General features: G+C 52.8%; 2 protein-coding genes across 5 annotated transcripts in view; both read right to left on the bottom strand.

The window, feature by feature from the left end:
- Window positions 1-115: 115 nt before the first annotated feature.
- PGLS (6-phosphogluconolactonase) lies at window positions 116-14,693 on the bottom strand. The gene is made up of 5 exons (XM_003817800.5): window positions 9,461-14,693; window positions 5,157-5,264; window positions 4,042-4,143; window positions 3,581-3,721; window positions 116-460 (listed from the first exon to the last, which is right to left on the bottom strand). The coding sequence occupies exons 1-5, from the start codon at window positions 9,863-9,865 to the stop codon at window positions 323-325; spliced, it is 894 nt and encodes a 297-aa protein (XP_003817848.2). The 5' UTR covers window positions 9,866-14,693; the 3' UTR covers window positions 116-322.
- Window positions 14,694-15,274: 581 nt separating this feature from the next.
- Window positions 15,275-18,825, bottom strand: part of SLC27A1 (solute carrier family 27 member 1) — a 36,206-nt gene continuing 32,655 nt past the window's right edge. For all 4 annotated transcript variants that reach the window (XM_008971056.5, XM_008971055.5, XM_003817787.5 and 1 more), the window contains one exon: window positions 15,275-16,988. In XM_008971056.5, the coding sequence (XP_008969304.2) occupies window positions 16,831-16,988 (158 nt within the window). In that variant the 3' untranslated portion in view covers window positions 15,275-16,830. The remainder of the gene's footprint in view (window positions 16,989-18,825) is intronic.

Here is an 18,825-nt window from a genome sequence, read left to right as displayed (position 1 = left end):
ATGCCCCAGGGAAGCAGGCCCCGCCTTCCTCCCCACAGATGAGGGCTATGGATCAGAACCCAGGCCAGGGCGCCCCCAGGCCTGCTGCCATCAAACACCGGGAGACAGTGCAGACTTCCAGCAACGCTCCTTTTAATATCCGGATGTCCAGAGCCACAGCCTGTGTGTTGAGCCCCGGGCAGGGCTGCTGGCCGGAGGCTGTTGGCTTCTAGCAGCAGCACGACGTGGCTTTTTGAAAGGAGAGCCCGGAGAGTAGCGGCCAGCAGGGGCCCAGCCCCATGGGCCACGTGCCTGGTCCCAGCTGCGGCGTCCCTCTGGCCAGCTACAAAGTGGAATGCTTCTCGAAGGGCACGGTCAGGAGGCGGGCGGCCGCCTCGTCCAAGAACCAGCACAGTTTCCCGGTGTGGGGCTGGACCAGGGCGGCGGGCAGCGGGTTTTCCTCCTGGTCCTCCAAAATGCGCTGCAGAAGAGGGCAGAAGAGTAAGGCCGTGCCTGCAGCCCAGGCGCCGCCCCTCGGCACTCTCCTGGCTCCCCAACCAAGGATAAATAAGACTCTTGTATCCTCAAAATGTGACAATGCCCAGCTCAGCTGTCCTAGTGCCAAACAGCAGGGACAAGAGTCCCTTCCTTTCTATCCGCTGTAACTATTTTTATTTATTTATTTATTTATTTATTTATTTATTTATTTATTTATTTATTTTGAGATGGAGTCTCACTCTGTCGCCCAGGCTGGAGTGCAGTGATACGATCTTGGCTCACGGCAACCTCCGCCTCCGGGTTTCAAGCGCTTCTTCTGCCTCAGCCTCCTGAGTAGCTGGGATTACAGGCAAGTGCCACCATGCTTGGCTAACTTTTTTTTTTTTTTTTTTTTTGAGACGAAGTCTCGATCTTGTCCCCCAGGCTGGAGTGTGATGGCGTGATGGTGCGATCTTGGCTCACTGCAACTTCCGCCTCCCGGTTTCAAGCAATTCTCCTGCCTCGGCCCCCCAAGTAGCTGGGATTACAGGCGCCTCCCACCACACCTGGCTAATTTTTTTGTTTTTAGTAGAGACGGTTTCATCATGTTGGCCAGGCTGGTCTAGAACTCCTGACCTCAGGTGATCCACCCGCCTAGGTCTCCCAAAGTGCTGGGATTACAGGCGTGAGCCACCACGCCTGGCCTAATTTTTTATATTTTTAGTAGAGACGGGGTTTCACCATATTAGCCAGGCTGGTCTTGAACTCCCGCGTTGAGCCACCATGCCCGGCCCACTGTAACTATTTTTTTTTTTTTTTTGAGACAAGGTCTTGCGCTGTCATCCAGGCTGGAGTACAGTGACGGCATCAAGGCTTACTGCAGCCTCAATCTCTGAGGCTCAAGCGATCCTCTTGCCTCAGTCTGCCAAGTATCTGGGACCACAGGCATGTGGCACTGTGCCCAGCTAATTTTTTATTTTTTGTAGAGACAGGGTCTTGCTATGTTGCCAAGACTAGTCTCAAACTCCTAGACTCAAGCAATCCTTCTGCCTCAGCCTCCCAAAGTGCAGGCATGAGCCACTGTGCCTGGTCTGTAACTGTTTAATACTGCGGTTGGCACCCTTTTTCAGCAAAAGACCAGAGTCAATAGATTAAGCTCTGCAGACCATCCAGTCTCTATTGCAACCACTCAGCTCTACAGTTCTGGCCCCAGAACAGCTGCAGACAATATATACATAAGCGGGTGTGGCTATGTTCCAATAAAACTTTTCTGGGCCGGGTGCGGTGGCTCATGCCTGTAATCCCAGCACTTTGGGAGGCCGAGGGGGGCAGATCACTTGAGGTTGGGAGTTTGAGACCAGCCTGGCCAACGTTGTGAAACCCTGTCTCTACTAAAAATACAAAAATTAGCTGCACGTGGTGGCAGGTGCCTGTAATCCCAGCTACTTGGGAGGCTGAGGCAGGAGAAGCACTTGAACCCGGGAGGTGGAGGTTGCAGTGAGCTGAGATGGCGCCACTGCACTCCAGCTTGGACGACAGGGTGAGAAGCTGTCTCAAAAAAACAAACAAACAAAACAATTTCTGGACACTGAAATCTGAACTTCATAGAATCTTCACAAGGTCAAGGAGTATTATTCATTTGATTTTTTTTTTTTTTTTTTGAGACTGAGTTTCGTTCTTGTCGCCCAGGCTGGAGTGCAATAGCATGATCTCGGCCCACAGCAACCTCCGCCTCCCGGGTTCAAGTGATTCTCCTGCCTCAGGCTCCTGAGTAGCTGGGACTACAGGCGCGCGCCACCACGCCTGGCTAATTTTTGTATTTTTAGTAGAGACAGGGTTTCGCCATGTTGGCCAGGCTGGTCTCGAACTCCTGACCTCAGGTGATCAGCCTGCCTCAGCCTCCCAAAGTGCTGGGATTACAGGCATAAGCCACCGCGCCCAGCCTGATTTATTTATTTATTTTGGAGATGAGTTCTCGTGATGCTCCCCAGTGCAGTGGTAATTCACAGTTGCAATTACATTTCACTATAGCTTTGAACTCCTGAGCTCAAGTAATCCTCCTGCCTTAGCCTCCTGAGTAGATGGGATGATAAGCATGGCCTGGCTCTTCATTTGACTTTTTTCCAACCACTTAGAAAAGTAAAAACCAGGCTAGGCACAGTGACTCATATCTGTAATCCCAGCACTTTGGGAGGCCAAGGCAGGTGGATCACATGAGGTCAGGAGTTTGAGACCAGCCTGGCCAACATGATGAAACCCCATCTCTACTAAAAATACAAAAATTAGCCAGGCCTGGTGGCAGGAGCCTATAATCCCAGCTAGTCAAGAGGCTGAGGCAGGAGAACCACTTGAACCTGGGAGGTAGAGATTGCAGTGAGCTGAGGTCACATCACTGCACTCCAGCCTTGGCGACAGAGGGAGACTTTGTCTCAACAACAATAACAAAAAAAACAAAAAAATAAATAAAAATATATTTCCAGTTTCTTCTGTAGTTGTTGGTCTTTTCAATGAAGGCAACTAAAACCTTTTTAATTATTTAGTTTATTTTTAATGCTGTAATGAATTTGTATTTTCCTAAAATACTTTACATAACAGTACCCTTTTTTATTCATAATACCACGTGATTTTTTTTCTCTTGATTAGCCCTGTCAGGAGCTTGTCTATCTTTCAGATCTACTTACCATTAAAGTTTAAAATATATTAACCAACTCATTAATTTCTGACTTTAATTTCACTTAGTCCTGCCACTGACTTTTGTAGATTTATATTATTGTCCTTTTTCTAATTCTACAGGAAAGCACTTGATTTATTTCAATAGTTTGCTACTTAATAATTTTTTTTAAATGCATTTGAATGCTATTAATTTACCTCTGAATGCAGCTTTGGCCTCATCTCATCAATTTCATTTCATAGCGGTTAATACCTAACTAGCCTTTAATTGCAATTTTCTGGGGTTTTTTTTCTTCCTTTTTTTCTAATTGCAATTTCAAGTTACCTTTCAACCCAAGAATGACTGAGTTTTCTTCAGATCTGATGCTTCAGCACAATAATGTCTGGGGCCATTTTCTGTCCCTGGGGCCCACATGCCCATGAACTTCCCAGGACTAGAACCCTCAGCTGTTACCTTCAGAACAGCTGCCTTGCCTTCTCCAGTTGCCACAAAGATGACAGTTCGTGCTGCATTCAGGACAGGTAGTGTGAGGGTCACACGCTGTGGTGGTGGCTTCGGGGAGTCACTGATGGGAGCCACAATCTTCTCCCGCTCCTTGGGGAGGAAGCCCAGGGATGGAGGCAGAAGGACAATGTCACTTCAGCTTCTTGGACACGTACACACACCAGGCCTGGTCCAGCCACCGTTCCATCCCATCCTACTAACAATCCCATGGTGGGTAGTTTAAGGTCCCTGTTTTAAGGGGCTCAACTGAGACCTGGAAGGATTGAGCCCAGCAGGCAGGTATGTTGGTGGAGGCTGACTTGAACCCTGGCTCTAGACACCCCACCCGGCAGGTGGCCCTCCCTCTGGAAGTCCCAGATGTTAGGGACTGGGCTCAGGACTAGGGTGGAACCCCGCATTGGTGTGCTCACCTGTAGGAGGGGGTGGTCTGGGAAGAGTGAGCAGGTGTGACCATCGGGGCCCACCCCCAGGATCAGCAGGTCGAAAACTGGGATGGAGTCCCCTTGGAATGCCTGGGCGTGGGGAGAAGACAGCCTTGAGAGGTTGTAGGTGGCAGGGGCAGGGGAGACTCAGAGGACACAGAAACAGTTGTCAGATAAAAAAATACAAGTAGCTGTGGCTGGGCATGGTGGCTCACACCTGAAATCCCAGCACTTTGGGAGGCCAAGGTAGGTGGATCACGAGGTCAGGAGTTCAAGACCAGCCTGGCCAACATGATGAAACCCTGTCTCCACTAAAAATACAAAAATTGGCCAGGCGTGGTGGCAGGCACCTGTAGTCCTAGCTACTTGGGAGGCTGAGGTAGGATAATCACTTGAGCCCGGGAGGCAGAGGTTGCAGTGAGCTGAGATTGCATCACTGCACTCCAGCCTAGGTGACAGAGTGACAGAGTAAGACTCCATCTCAAAAAAAAAAAAAAGGTCCATGGTGGCTCACGCCTATAATCCCAGCACTTTGGAGGCCAAGGTGGGCGGATCACGAGGTCAGGAGATCGAGACCATCCTGGCTAACACGGTGAAATCCCGTCTCTACTAAAAAAATACAAAAAAATTAGCCGGGCGTGGTGGCGGGCGCCCGTAGTCCCAGCTACTCAGGAGGCTGAGGCAGGAGAATGGTGTGAACCCGGGAGGCGGAGCTTGCAGTGAGCCAAGATCACGCCACTGCACTCCAGCCTGGGCGACAGAGTAAGACTCCGTCTCAAAGAAAAAAAAAAAAAAAAAAAGAAATACAAGTAGCTGTAACGCAGGAAACAGTGCTCAATGTAGCCTGTGATCAAAGCCATAGCCACACCCATCATATTTCCCCAAGATGTGAGGACCCAGGCCTGTTACCTGGGCAACAGAGGCCGAGTGGCCTTCAGGCTCCCCAGGGCAGGGCTGTGGCCTCGAAGAGGGGATTCCTCAAAGGGATCTGCCAGTGATCCCTGGGGCAGTTCCTGCTGGTGACAATCAGAAGGCCACTCTGTTGCCCAGGGTGTGGCCGCTTCCTGGATGTGACTCCCTTGCGGCCGCTCCTCGGGGCTCACCTGTCTCAGCTTCTTGGCGTAGTCCTCAGCCGCCTCCTCCACAGGCAGCTCGGGGTTAATGGTGATCACCTGGCTTTCTGGGATTGGCAGTCTGGAGAGAAGATGCGTCTGCAGCCAACAGAGGGACAATGTCACCAACAGTAATGTGACCACCTGGATCCTCCAGGGAGGTTATGACAGTACCGTCATAACACTCATTTACAGATGGGGAGACTGAGGCATGGGGAGGCTGGCGCATTTGTGCAAGGTCCTTCGGTTGGTGAGTGACACTTTGGTTGGTGAGTCACCTCTGGAATGCTGGAAGCCAGGATCCTGAGCCCTGGGTGACGCCGCCTGTCAGGGCAGAGGAGGTTCAAGGGCAAGAGGGAGCCCTGCTGCTCTTGGGGGGCTGGACGGGAGGGTGGCCCTCCTGGGTGAATCGGGATCATGGTGGTTCCTGCGGGGGCCAGCATTCCAACAGGTGTCTTTCAATTCCGTTGTATTTGGGGGGTTTCCTGGCCATAGCCTGCACCTGTCTAGCCAGCCCATTGTCCTGTTTCAAAGCCTCCAGGGTCCCACGGCCCTTGGGATAAAACTCAGCCCCTCACCACCCTCCATGGAGAAGGGTAACCTTCTCCATCCCCACCCTCCCTCCTAAGGCTGCCTGGGAAACTCATATACATCCCTCAGGCCACCTCCTCCGAGCAGCCACCCCCGCCTGCACCTGCCCCACTACAGGGAGTGGGGGCCAGGCTTGCCCAGGCCCAGCACTTGTGGCCAGCGCACAGCAGATGCCCTGGCCTGTGAATGGTGGAGTCGTTGGCAGCAGATTTAACTCAAAAGCCCTTGGATCAAGGAGAAAGCTGCAGCCCTATCCCACTGAGAGGCGCCCCAGGGGCCCTGGTCTGCTCTGAGATGGCGTCCATGTCTCGGTGCCTCGTGTTTGTGCAGAGTCTAGCTCAGTGAGCTGAGGCAATGCTAAGGTGAGCCACGAAGTAAACGCAGGGGCTGACTGCCCTGAATGCTGACCTGAGGAGTATGAGCTCCACACTGAGGGCACTGGGGAGCCAAGGAGGGTGTGTGAGCTGGGGAGGGACACAATCGTATCCATAGTTGGAAAGACCACTCTGCTTTGTCCAAGGTCCCTGTGTTAATCTATGCAGGCTGCTATCACAAAACACCATAAACTTGAGGCTTATAAACAACAGAAAATGGCCAGGCATGGTGGCTCACGGCTGTAATCCCAGCACTTTGGGAGGCTGAGGTGGGACAATCGGTTGAGCCCAGGAGTTTGAGACCAGCCTGGGCAGCATAGTGAAACTTCGTATTTACCAAAAATAAAAAATTAGCGGCCTGGCACGGTGGCTCATGCCTGTAATCCCAGCACTTTGGGAGGCCAAGGCAGGTGGATCACCTGAGGTCAGGAGTTCGAGACCAGCCTGACCAACATGGAGAAATCCCACCTCTACTAAAAATATAAAATTAGCTGGGCGTGGTGGTGAATGCCTGTAATCCCAGCTACTTGGGAGGCTGAGGCAGGAGAATCACTTGAACCCAGGAGGCGGAGGTTGTGGTAAGCTGAGATCGCGCCACTGCACTCCAGCCTGGGCAACAAGGGCGAAACTCCAACTCAAAAAAATAAATTAGCTGGGCCTGGTGGTGCACACCTGTAGTCCCAGCTACTGAGGAGGCTGAGGCAGGAGGATTGATAGAGCCCGGGAGCTGAAGGCTGCAGTAAGCCACGATCGTGCCTCTGCACTCCAGCCTGGGCAACACAACAAGATCCTATCTCAAAAAAAGAAAGAAAAGGAAAGGAAAAGAAAAGAAAGTGTAGGAAGGGAGGAAGGAGGGAAGGAAGGGAAGGAGGGAAGGAAGGAAGGAAATAGGATCTTTGCAGATGTAATTAGTTAAGAACAAGTCATAGTGGATTAGTGTGGGCCCTAAATCCAATGACTGGCGTCCTTATATGAGAAGACACACAGAATCCGAGAAGGCCATGTGCAACAGAGACAGGAATTGGAATGGTGTGACCCCAAGCCAAGGAACGCCCAGAGCCCCCAGAAGATGGAGGAGAAAATGAAGGATCCTCCCAAAGAGCTTTCAGATGGGGCATGACCCCACCAACACCTTGATTTCAGACTTCTGGCCTCCAGAACGGTGAGAGAATAAATTCCTGTGGCTTTAAGCCGCTCAGTTTGTGGTCGTTCGTTATGTAGCCCTAGGGAACCAATATGATTCCCCTCACAGAGAACGGGCAGAAGGAGCAAGTCCTGGCTTCAGGTTTGTTCCCATCACACGGCTTTGGCCTTAGCTGAGCCCTCTTGTCACAGCTTGACCATGGCCAGCTCCTGCACATGCTCCAGCTCTCAGCTCAAATGGCACCTTCTCAGGACCTCCCACCCCATAGCCCTTGACGAATGCTCACTCCCTATTCCCTAGCACTCTGCAGCATTTCACAATTATTTATTTTGAGACAGAGTCTCAACTGTCGCCCAGGCTGGAGTGCAGTGGCATGATCTCAGCTCACTGCAACCTATGCCTCCCGCATTCAAGCGATTCTCGTGCTTCAGCCTCCCCTGTAGCCGGGATTACAGGCACACGCCACCACACCCAGCTAATTTTTGTATTTTTAGTAGAGACGGGGTCTCGCCATGTTGGCTAGGCTGGTCTCCAACACCTGACCTCAGGTGATCCACCATCCTTGGCCTCCCAAAGTGCTGAGATTACAGGTATGAGCCACCACGCCCGGCCAAAAACCTGCTTTTTTTTTTTTATCTTTAAGACAGTCTCACTCTGTCGCCCAGGCTGGAGTGTAATGGCATGATCTCGGTTCACTGATCATGCCTCACTCCTGCCTCAGCCTCCCGAGTAGCTGGGATTACAGGTGCGCACCACCACACCTGGCTAATTTTTGTATTTTTAGTAGAGACAGGTTTCACCATGTTGGTCAGGTTGGTCTCAAATTCCTGACCTCGTGATCTGCCCGCCTCAGCCTCCCAAAGTGCTGGGATTACAAGCGTGAGCCACCGCACCCAGCCAATTTTTGTATTTTTTTTTAGTAGAGACAGGGTTTTGCCATGTTGGCCAGGCTGGTCTCGAAATCCTGACCTCAGGTGATCTACTCACGTCGGCCTCCCAAAGTGCTGGGATTACACGCGTGAGCCACCGCACCCGGCCAAAACTTTTTAATGATGCTCTTGGAAAACACACACGGGAAGGCGGAAGTTAAATGTGTACCCAACTACGAAGTCAGATGAGGCAGGATCACACCCTGGCTGCCCCTCTGGTCACTAGATGCCTTGGGCAGGTAAGCTCGCCTCTTCTGGCCTCAGTTTCTCCATCTGTGAAATGAGTGTAACATCTCATAGGCTGTGGTACGGACTCATGAATTGATGCATATAAAGCGTTCAGTAAGCCTTTTCTCTTAATAAAAAACCCACAAAACCATCATCAGCTCAAGATTCTATGCAAAGAGAAGACGGCACACCCAGCATGGGGTGTCCCTTGATGCTGCCAGGCTCAGGTGACTTGAGGTTCCTGGCCTTTGAGCCCGCCCCTCCCACTCTTCCCTCGGCCAGGCCAAGGCTCCTCCAAGCCTCAGTTACCCTGTCTTTAAAAGAGCGCGCTCCTCTGATTCTATAGAATCCTGAGGCTCAAAGCCAAAGATGAACAGCCTGGAAGCAGAGCCATCAGAGCGGCAAAGCTGCCCAGGGATCCCCGAGAACTCGCTGGGGTTAGAGATCAGGACCCTGAGACTCAGGCTCTACACCTGATTCCTCGTGCCCCCGTCCGCTACGGGGCTGAGTTATGGGCATCGTTTGACATGGGCCACTCGGATTCCCTTCCAGGTCCTTGCCCGTGCCGTTCCCTCTGCCTGGCCACCGGATGAAGCATGAAGACGGACTGCAAGTAGACCATTTCTAGCCCTGCCCAGATAAAGGCAGAGGGCGCAGTGAGGTCCTGCGGGACCCACTGTAGGCGGGGTTCAGGCGGCGGGCGAGCCCTGTCGGCTAGACCCCCAGCGGCCCCCGTAGTCGAGGTGCAGGCAGTGGGCGTGACCGTCTTGGCATGACCCCCAGTGGCCCCCGTAGCCGAGGGCAACCGGTGGGCGCGGCCCTCCTGGCATGACCCCCAGCGACCCACGTAGCCGAGGTGCAGGCAGTGGGCACGGCCCGCTTGGCATGATACCCAGTGGCCCCCGTAGCCGAGGTGCAGACAGTGGGCGCGGCCCTTTCGGCATGGCCCCCGGCGGCCTCCGTAGCCGGGGTGTACGCGGTGGCTGTGGCCCTCTCGGCGTGATCCCCGGCGGCCCCCGTAGCTCTCACCCGGTAGAGGCCGTACGTGCTCTCGGCGTGATCGAAGGGCACGAGGCGCTCATCGCAGAAGCCCAGCGTCCAGCGCGCTAAGCTGGCTGGCCCGGCAGGGGCGACGGCGGCGGGCAGCTCGCGGGCTAGCATCGAGACGAGGCTCCCGCCCGACAGGCCGAGCGCGAAACGGGCGCGGGCCCCTGCCAGGCAGCATGCTGCGCGCTGGGCCACCAGCTGCGCTAGCGCCGCACCCAGCTCCTGGGGACTCGAGAACACCGAGATGAGGCCCGGGGCCGGCGCGGCCATGGCGAGGGCGGCGGCGGCGGGGAGGAGGAAGCGCTCCCTACGGCCGCTAGTACGCCTGCGCAAGGGCCGGCCCTCCCGCTGTGTTTCGAGTACTTTGGGTGATTGTCTTTGGCACATGCGCAGTGAGGCAAGTGAAGCACCGCGAAGGTCGGGCAGTCGGTCCGGCCCTACCCATTGAATCTTTGCCTGCTGTGCCTGAGTCGAAGTGAGTTCGGGAAGCCAGTGCCCGAATGCTCAACCTTGCGGTATCAGGGAGGGCCGGAGAGGGGAGCTCAAGAAGAGGACGTCCTATCGAGGTGGCAGGGATTTTCTGAAGGAGGGCGTATTTTGGCGAGTTTTAAAATTCCTGCACCGCCGGGCGCGGTGGCTGACGCCTGTAATCCCAACACTTTGGGAGGACGAGGCGGGCGGATCACGAGGTCAGGAGATCGAGACCATCCTGGCTAACACGGTGAAACCCCGTCTCTACTGAAAACACAAAAAATTAACCGGGCGTGGTGGCGGGCGCCTGTAGTCCCAGCTACTCGGGAGGCTGAGGCAGGAGAATCGCTTGAACCCGGGTGGCGGAGGTTGCAGTGAGCCGAGATCGTGCCACTGCACCCCAGCTTGGGCGACAGAGCGAGACTCCATCTCAAAAAAAAGTAGGGGATGAAAATACGCTTGTTGAATTTTTTTTTTTTTTTTTTTTTTTTTTTTTTTTTTTTTTTTTTTTTTTTTACATTTTCCGGAGGGACGGGCTCTTGCTATATGGTCTAGGCTGGTCTTGAACCCCTGGGCTCAAGCGATCTTCCTGCCTCGGCCTCCCAAAGTGGTAGCATTCAGGCGAAAGCCACTGCGCCTGGCCATGCTTGTTGAATTTTTTAAGCTAACCCTCCTAGTGTGGTGGTGTGTCCCTCTGAGTGCCCAGAAAGGCCTCCAATCGAGTTCTTGCCTGGACAGAGGGCTGGAAGGGGAGGAAGGCCTGGTGGGCCTGGGGAGGCTGGGCCACTTCTGAGAGTGGGACATTTCAGTGATGTGTGTAAGCGCAGTTCAACTCACATAGGTAGTGGATTTTAAAATCAGTAGCAAATTAAGAAAACAATTCCATTTACCATAGCATCATAAAGTATAAAGTAGGCATAAATTTAATAAAAGAAGTACAAGACTGTACTTCTTGAGAGCTGTAGCTGGGCTTGGTGGCTCACAGCTGTAATCCCAGCACGTTGGGAAGCCAAGGCTGGACCTGGTGGCAGCTGCCTGTGGTCCCAGCTACTTGGGAGGCTGTGGTGGGAGGATCACTTGAGCCCAGGAGACTAAGGCTGCAGTGAGCTGTGTTCCTGCCATTCCACTCCAGCCTGGGGAATAGAGTGAGACCCTGTCTCAAAACAAGCAAAAGAACTAAAACTTTGGTGAAAAAAAAAATTAAAGATGATCTAAATAAATGGTAAGACATTCCACGTTCATGGATTGGAAAGTATAATATTGTTAAGATGGCAGTACTCCACAAATTGGTCTACGGATGCAATGTAATCCCTTTCAAATTTAATGTTTTTGTTGAAATTGACAAATTGATCCTAAAATTAATAATAAATTGCAAATGGCCCCCAAATAGCCAAAACAATCTTGAATAAAATACAAGGACTCATACTTTCTCATTTCAAACAATAAAAAGGTACAATAATCAAAACTGTGGTATTGGCATAAGGATAGACATATAAATAAATGATTGGAACTGATGCAGAAATAAACCTATGCATATATGGTCAACTCATCTTTGGCAACGGTGCCAGGACTATTCAAAAAGAAAGGAGGGCTGGGCGTGGTGGCTCACGCCTGTAATTCCAGCACTTTGAGAGGCCAAGGCGGGTGGATCACCTGAGGTCGGGAGTTTAAGATCAGCCTGACCAACATGGAGAAACCCTGTCTCTACTAAAAATACAAAGCCTTAGCTGGGCGTGGTGGCACATGCCTGTAATCTCAGCTACTCGGGAGCTGGAGGCAGGAGAATGGCTTGAACCCCGGAGGTGGAGGTTGTGGTGAGCTGAGATCACGCCATTGCACTCCAGCCTGGGCAACGAGCAAAACTCTGTCTCAAAAAAAAAAAAAAAAAAAAAGGAATAGGCCAGGCGTGGTGCTTCACGCCTGTAATCCCAACACTTTGGCAGGCCAAGGTAGGCAGATCACCTGAGGTGAGGAGTTCGAGACCAGCCTCTCAAATGAAGTAGAAACCCCATCTCTACTAAAAATACAAAAATTAGCCAGGCGTAGTAGCTCATGCCTGTAATCCCAGCTATTTGGGAGTCTGAGGCAGGAGAATGGCTTGAACCCAGGAGGCAGAGGTTGCAGTGAGCCAAGATCACGCCACCGCACTCCAGCCTGGGCGACAGAGCAAGACTCCCTCTTAAATAAATAAATAGGCCGGGCGCGGTGCCTCACGCCTGTAATCCCAGCACTTTGAGAGGCCGAGGCGGGTGGATCACAAGGTCAGGAGATCACGACCATCCTGGCTAACACGATGAAACCCCGTCTCTAGTAAAAATACAAATTAGCCAGGTGTGGTTGCGGGCGCCTGTGGTCCCAGCTACTTGGGACGCTGAGGCAGGAGAATGGTGTGAACTTGGGAGAAGGAGCTTGCAGTGAGCCGTGATCTCGCCACTGCACTCCAGCCTGGGCAACAGAGCCAGACTCCGTCTCAAAACAATAAATAAATAAATAAACCCCAAAAAGTCTGTTAATTAATAAGAAAAACTAACAGAGTTCAAGCCTAAGAGTCATTGGGATTATTTTCTGGCCAACTCGGAGGGAACTTCCTAGACACTATTGCAGCTAGAGGCTTTGGAACAAGAAAGTTCACTGGGCCACTGTCTCACCTGGAGCCCCTGGCAATGAGTCCATTCCCCTTCTTGTGCCTCAGTTTCTGCATCTGTACAATGGGGACCATGGTGACACTTCCTGAAGTGGTTGCGAGGTTGGAGAGAGATTAGTCAGAATTCACTTGCCCAGCTGGGTGCCGTGGCTCACGCCTGTAATTCCAGCACTTTGAGAGGCCAAGGTGGGTGGATCACCTGAGGTCAGGAGTTCGAGACCAGCCTAGCCAACATGGTGAAACCCTGTCTCTACTAAAAATACAAAAATGAGCTGTGCGTGGTGGCACGTGCCTGCAATCCCAGCTACTGAGGAGGCTGAGGCAGGAGAATTGCTTGAACCCAGGAGGCGGAGGCTGCAGTGAGTCAGATTGTGCCACTGCACTCCAGCCTGGGCGACAGAGCAAGACTCCGTCTCAAAAAAACCAAAAAGCAAAAAACAAAACCAAAAAAATTCACTTGCTCATCTGCACACGAGGGTCACCCCCTCAGTGTCCTCTCCCAGCAAATGCTCTGTCACCTCCTGTCCCCTGAGGTAGAGACAACAAACAGGATGCCAACATTATGACACGCGAGGGGGACAGCAGAGGTGAGAGTCAGTTGAGAGTACAGTAGTCCCCGCTTATTCAAAGTTTCTCTTTCTGAGGTTTCCACAGTTCAAACATATTAAATGGAGAATTCCGGAAATAAGCAATTCATAAGTTTTAAATTGCGTGCTGTTCTGAGGAGCATGATGAGATCTCGGACTGCCTTGCTCCATCCCTCTCTGTCCCGCCCAGGGTCATGAGTCACCCCTTTGGTCCAGCAGATCCATACTGGAGACACCACTCCCCCCATGCCCACTCATTTGTCACTTAGTAGCCTCCTGGTTATGAGATTGAAAAACCAGTCTAAACTGGGCACGGTGACTCACACCTGTAATCCCAGCACTTTGGGAGGCCAAGGCAGGAGGATGGCTTCAGCCCAGGAGTTCAAGACCAGCCTGGGCAATACAGTGGGACCTCATCTCTGCAAACAAATCAAAAAATTAGCTGGGCGTGATGGTGCATATCTGTAGCCTCAGCCACGCAGGAGGCTGATGGAGGATTGCTTGTGTGTGGGAGGTCAAGGCTGCAGTGAGCTATGATCATGCCACTGTACTCTGGCCTGGGCAACAGAATAAGACTTTGTCTTAAAAATAAATAAATTAGGCCGCGTGCGGTGGCTCACGCCTGTAATCGCAGCACTTTGGGAGGCCGAGGAGGGCGGATCACGAGGTGAGGAGGGCGGATCACGAGGTCAGGAGATCGAGACCATCCTGGCTAACACGGTGAAACCCCATCTCTACTAAAAATACAAAAAAATTAGCCGGGCGTGGTGGCAGGCACCTGTAGTCCCAGCTACTCGGGAGGCTGAGGCAGGAAAATGGCGTGAACCCGGGAGGCAGAGCTTGCAGTGAGCCGAGATCGTGCCACTGCACTCCAGCCTGGGAGACAGCAGGACTCCATCTCAAAAATAAATAAATAATTAAATTAAATTAAAATTAGAAAGGGAGGAAAGGATGAAGGAAAGGAAGGGAGGGAGGGAGAAAGGGAAAGAAAAAGAAGGAAAGGAAAGAAAGGAAGAAAAGAAACAAAACATATTTAGGGCTCAGTATTATGGTCAGTTTCAGGCATCCATTTGGGGCCTTGGAACATATCCCCCAGCGATTGGGAGGAATACTGTATAGACTCCTGAGCTTGGAGTCCTGGGTTCGAATCCCAGCTCAGACGGCCACCCCAGCAGGCCTAGCGACTTTCACCCAGAGCTCTCACACCAGCCGGCCTGTACATGGAAGAGGACACTGCCAGGGCAGCCACAGGTGCCAGGACATACCGTGATCTGAGCCATCCTGCAACACCTGCAGGAACCCACAGGCAGGTTGGCCATCCCTCCCCTGCAACCACGAGGCCAACGCGGGCCTGTGAGGCCCAGACGCTGCAGGGAGGTGCCTCCCCCTCGGGAGGCCAGTGAGAGGGCCAACCCGAGTGCCCCTGCCCCAAGGTCCCTTTGGTCTTGCAGATGGGGCCACATGGTACAGGGTCCCTTCTTTTTCTTTTCTTTTCTTTTTTTTTTTGAGACAAAGTCTCGCTCTGTCACCCAGGATGGAGTGCAGTGGCACCATCTCGGCTCACTGCAACCTCCACCTCCCGGCTCAAGCAATTCTCCTGCCCCAGCCTCTGGGGTAGCTGGGATTACAGGTGCGCGCACCACCATGCCTGGCTACTTTTTGTATTCCCTGCCTCCCTCCCTCCCTCTCCTCGCCTCTCTCCCTCTTTCCCTCCCTCCCTCCCTCTTTCTCTCTTTCTATTTTGAACCAGAGTCTCGCTCTGCCACCCAGGCTGGAGTGCACTGCAACCTCTGCCTCCTAGGTTCCAGCAATTCTCCTGCCTGAGCCTCCTGAATAGCTGGAATTACAGGTGTGAGCCACCACGCCCAGCTAATTATTTTGTTTGTATTTTTAGTAGAGACACGGTTTCACCATGTTGGCCAGGCTGGTCTCGAACTCCTGGGCTCAAGTGATTCACCCACCTCAGCCTCCCAAAGTGCTGGGATTACAGGCATGAGCCACTATGCCCGGCTGGCTGGGTCCTGCCTTCTGAAACTCAGCAAGGGTTCTGTGCCACATAGGGACACTCAATGAATGGGCTCCCAGCAGGCACCAGACGGTCTTCAGGTTTATTTCTTAAATCAATTAGGAAATAAAACCACAGTGCCCAGGAAAGTTCACATGAGACACCACGGTGTCTCTTCCCATGGCCCCACCACTCCAGGGGCCAGGGGGTGCTGCTGGAGGGAGGACAGACGGACAGGCGGCCTCGGTGGCCAGCCCCAGAAAGGCTGGCGTGGATGTTCGAGATGAGCCACCAGCGAAGCCAGTAGGGATGTCTGGGCCGTCCTGGTGGGATTGTCTGGGACATCGCCACCAACACGGTGTCAGAGCCATCAGTGGGGACATCGGAGGGGCCACCACCAGGTGGGGTATATTCAACAGGCTAGAACCCCTGAGGCTTGAGAGGCCAACCCCCGGCAGGAGACCTCCCCTGACCCCTCTGCTGCCTCTCCTGTGGGACCCTCCAGTAGCCACACCAGATGAGGACACCCAGGCGGTCTCCTCCCAGGACAGGAGGCAGCTGGCTGGGCAGCCACGCAGTGCAGGGTTCAGGGCCCTCCAGCAGGAGCTCCATGGAGATGGCTAAATGGGGACATCAAGGCAGGGGCTGACAGTGGTGACATCCAAGTGGTCACAGTCAATTCCGGAAGCTTTCAGGGCATCAGGAGGGGAAGGTGGGGCTGGGGAAATGTGACAGGAACGGGGAAGTGCAAAAGGCAATTGGCCTAGCCTGGGAGATTTTCCAGTTGGCCTGGGGGACCCCCGGCTCCTCCATTCAGCAGGGAGGGCGGAGGGCCTGCTTGGAAGTCACATGGAGCTGCAGCATCTGGAACCCAACAGCCACAGGAGGCCTGGATCGGGGCTCCGTAAGGCACAGCCGAGAGGGAGGTAGGGAGGCCCCAGTCCGAGTCCAGGGCCCAGGGGAGATGATTCCTGCAGTCCCCAAAAGCAGCTGGACCCTACACAAGATGCAGCTCCCAGGACACGCGTGTTCCACTCTCAGCAGGAGAGGAGAGGAAAAAGGAAAGGCCGGGCCAGAGGCTCACGCCTATAATCCCAGCACTCTGGGAGGCCGAGGCCAGCGGATCACCTGAGGTCAGGAGTTCAAGACCAGCCTGACCAACATGGTGAAACCCCTTCTCTACTAGAAATATAAAAATTAGCTGGACGTGGTGGCGGGTGCCTGTAATCCCAGCTACTCAGGAGGCTGAGGTGGGAGGATCACTTGAACCCCAGGAGGCAGAGGTTGCAGTGAGCCGAGATCCCACCACTGCACTCTAGCCCGGGCAGCAGAGTGAGACTCTGTCTTAAAAAAAAAAGAAAGAAAGAAAGAAAAGAAAAAGAGGGAAGAGTTAAGGCCAGACAGGGACAGGGATGGAAGGAGACAGAGGGTGAAAAGCAGGGAGAGGAGGCAGACACAGGGGCACCAAGGCAGCAGAGAGGCACGGGTTCCTCTGAGGTTCCAGTTTCTCAGTCCAGGATGGGCCGTGCCAGGTACAGCTCGGCCAGGTGGGTGTGTAGTAGGCGGCCACCCCTAGGCAGCGCTGTCTGGCTCAAGCTGGCCTCTCCCACCAGGCCCAGAGTTTGTGGCCAGTAGAGGAACAGCTTCAGAGGGCGAAGGCGCCCGAGCAGATGCGAGTGTAGACTGCCTCGTTTAAGGGCAGGTAGTGGCCCTGCTTCAGGTCCAGGAAGAAGAGCCGGTCTGAGGTCTGGCGTGGGTCAAAGCCCTCTCGCTGCAGCCTCGTCTTCTGGATCTTGAAGGTGCCTATAGTGGCGATGGGGGGCAGATAAGGGCTGAGCAGGTGGCTTCTGGGAGGCCTCAACTCAATATCCTCTCCTGCACCTCTGGACCTTCCCACAGGCTGTCCCCTGGGCAGGAATGTTCTTCCCCATTTTGCCTGCCTGATTCCCCCTTGTCTGTCAGATCCTGGCTTCATGCCCCCTCCTCCAGTGAGGCCTCCCTAACCACTCCTCACCAGAGCAAGAAAATGTATACCCTGCCTGGTCATGTGTCCATTCCCCACACGACAGGCAGGGCTGTGTCTGTTACACAGTGAATAAGAGTTTAGCAACTTACATCCTGTGGGCCAAATTTGGCCCTCCACCTGTTTTTGTAAATAAAGTTTTACTGGGGCCCGGCACAATAATGGCTCATGCCTATAATCTCAGTACTTTGGGACGCCAAGGCAGGAGGGTCGCTTGAGCCCAGGAGTTTAAGACCAGCCTGGGCAACATAGTGAGACTCTGTCTCTACAAAAACCCTTTTTTTTTTTTTTTTTTTGAGACACAGTCTTGCTCTGTCACCCAGGCTGGAGTGCAATGGTGTGATCTCGGCTCACTGCAACCTCCACCTCCTGGATTCAAGTGATTCTCCTGCCTCAGCCTCCCAAGTAGCTGGGATTATAGGCGTGCACCACCACACCTGGCTAATTTTTAAAATTTTGGTAGAGACAGAGTTTCACTATGTTGGCCAGGCTGGTCTCGAACTCCTGACCTCAAGTGATCTGCCCGCCTCGGCCTCTCAAAGTGCTGGGATTACAGGCGTGAGCCACCGCACCCCGCCAACAATTTTTTTTTTAATTAGCTGGGTGTCATGGCACGTGCGTGTAGTTCCGGCTACTTGGGAGGCTGAGGTGGGAGAATCACTTGAGCCCAGGAGGAGAAGGCTGCAGTAAACTATGATTGCATTATTGCATTCCAGCCTGGACAACAGCAAGATCTTGTCTCAAAAAATAAATAAAAATTTAGAAATAAAGTTTTATTGGCACACAGCCATGCTCATTCATTTGCACATTGTCTATGGCTGCTTTTGCACAAGAATAGCAGCGTTGAATAGCAATCGAGGCTGTATGGCCTGCAAAGCCGAAAATATTAACTATCTGGTCCTTTAAGAAAAAGTTTGCCTGAGCCCAGGACTGCGAGACCAGCCTGGGCAACACAGTGAGACCCTGATATATTTTGGCTGTGTCCCCACCCAAATCACATCTTGAATTGTAGCTCCCATAATTCCCACGTGTTGTGGGAGGGACCCGGTGGGAGGTAGTTGAATCATGGGGGCGGGTCTTTCCCGTGCTGTTCTCGTGATAGTGAAGGGGTCTCACGAGATTTGATGGCTTTATTTGGTGGTTTTTAAAGGGGAGTTCCCTTGCACACACTCTCTTGCCCTCCACCATTAAAAAGTCCCTTTGCTTTTCCTTCGTCTTCTGCCATGATTGTGAGGCCATCCCAGCCATGTGGAACTGTTGAGTTCCATTAAACCTCTTTCCTTTATAAATTACTCAGTCTCGGATATGTCTTTATTAGCAGCATGAGAATGGACTAATACAGACCCCATCCCTACAAAAAATCAAAAAAATTAGTCAGGCATGATGGTGCCTGCCTGTAGTCCTAGCTACTCCAGAGGCTGAGGTGGGAGGATCATTTGATCCCAGGAGGCTGAGGCTGCAGTGAGCTATGATAGTGCCACTGCATGCCAGCCTGGGCAACAGAGTAAGACCCTGTCTCAAACAAACAAACAAAAAAAAAAATGAAAGAAAAAGAAAAGATACACTGAGGCCGGGTGCAGTGGCTCATGCGTGTAATCCCAGCACTTTGGGAGGCCA

This window comes from Pan paniscus, chromosome 20, assembly GCF_029289425.2.
Source record: "Pan paniscus chromosome 20, NHGRI_mPanPan1-v2.0_pri, whole genome shotgun sequence".
NCBI lineage: Eukaryota > Metazoa > Chordata > Mammalia > Primates > Hominidae > Pan > Pan paniscus.
The sequence above is the reverse complement of the archived record's forward strand: the minus strand, read 5'-3'. Positions and strand labels throughout refer to the sequence as shown.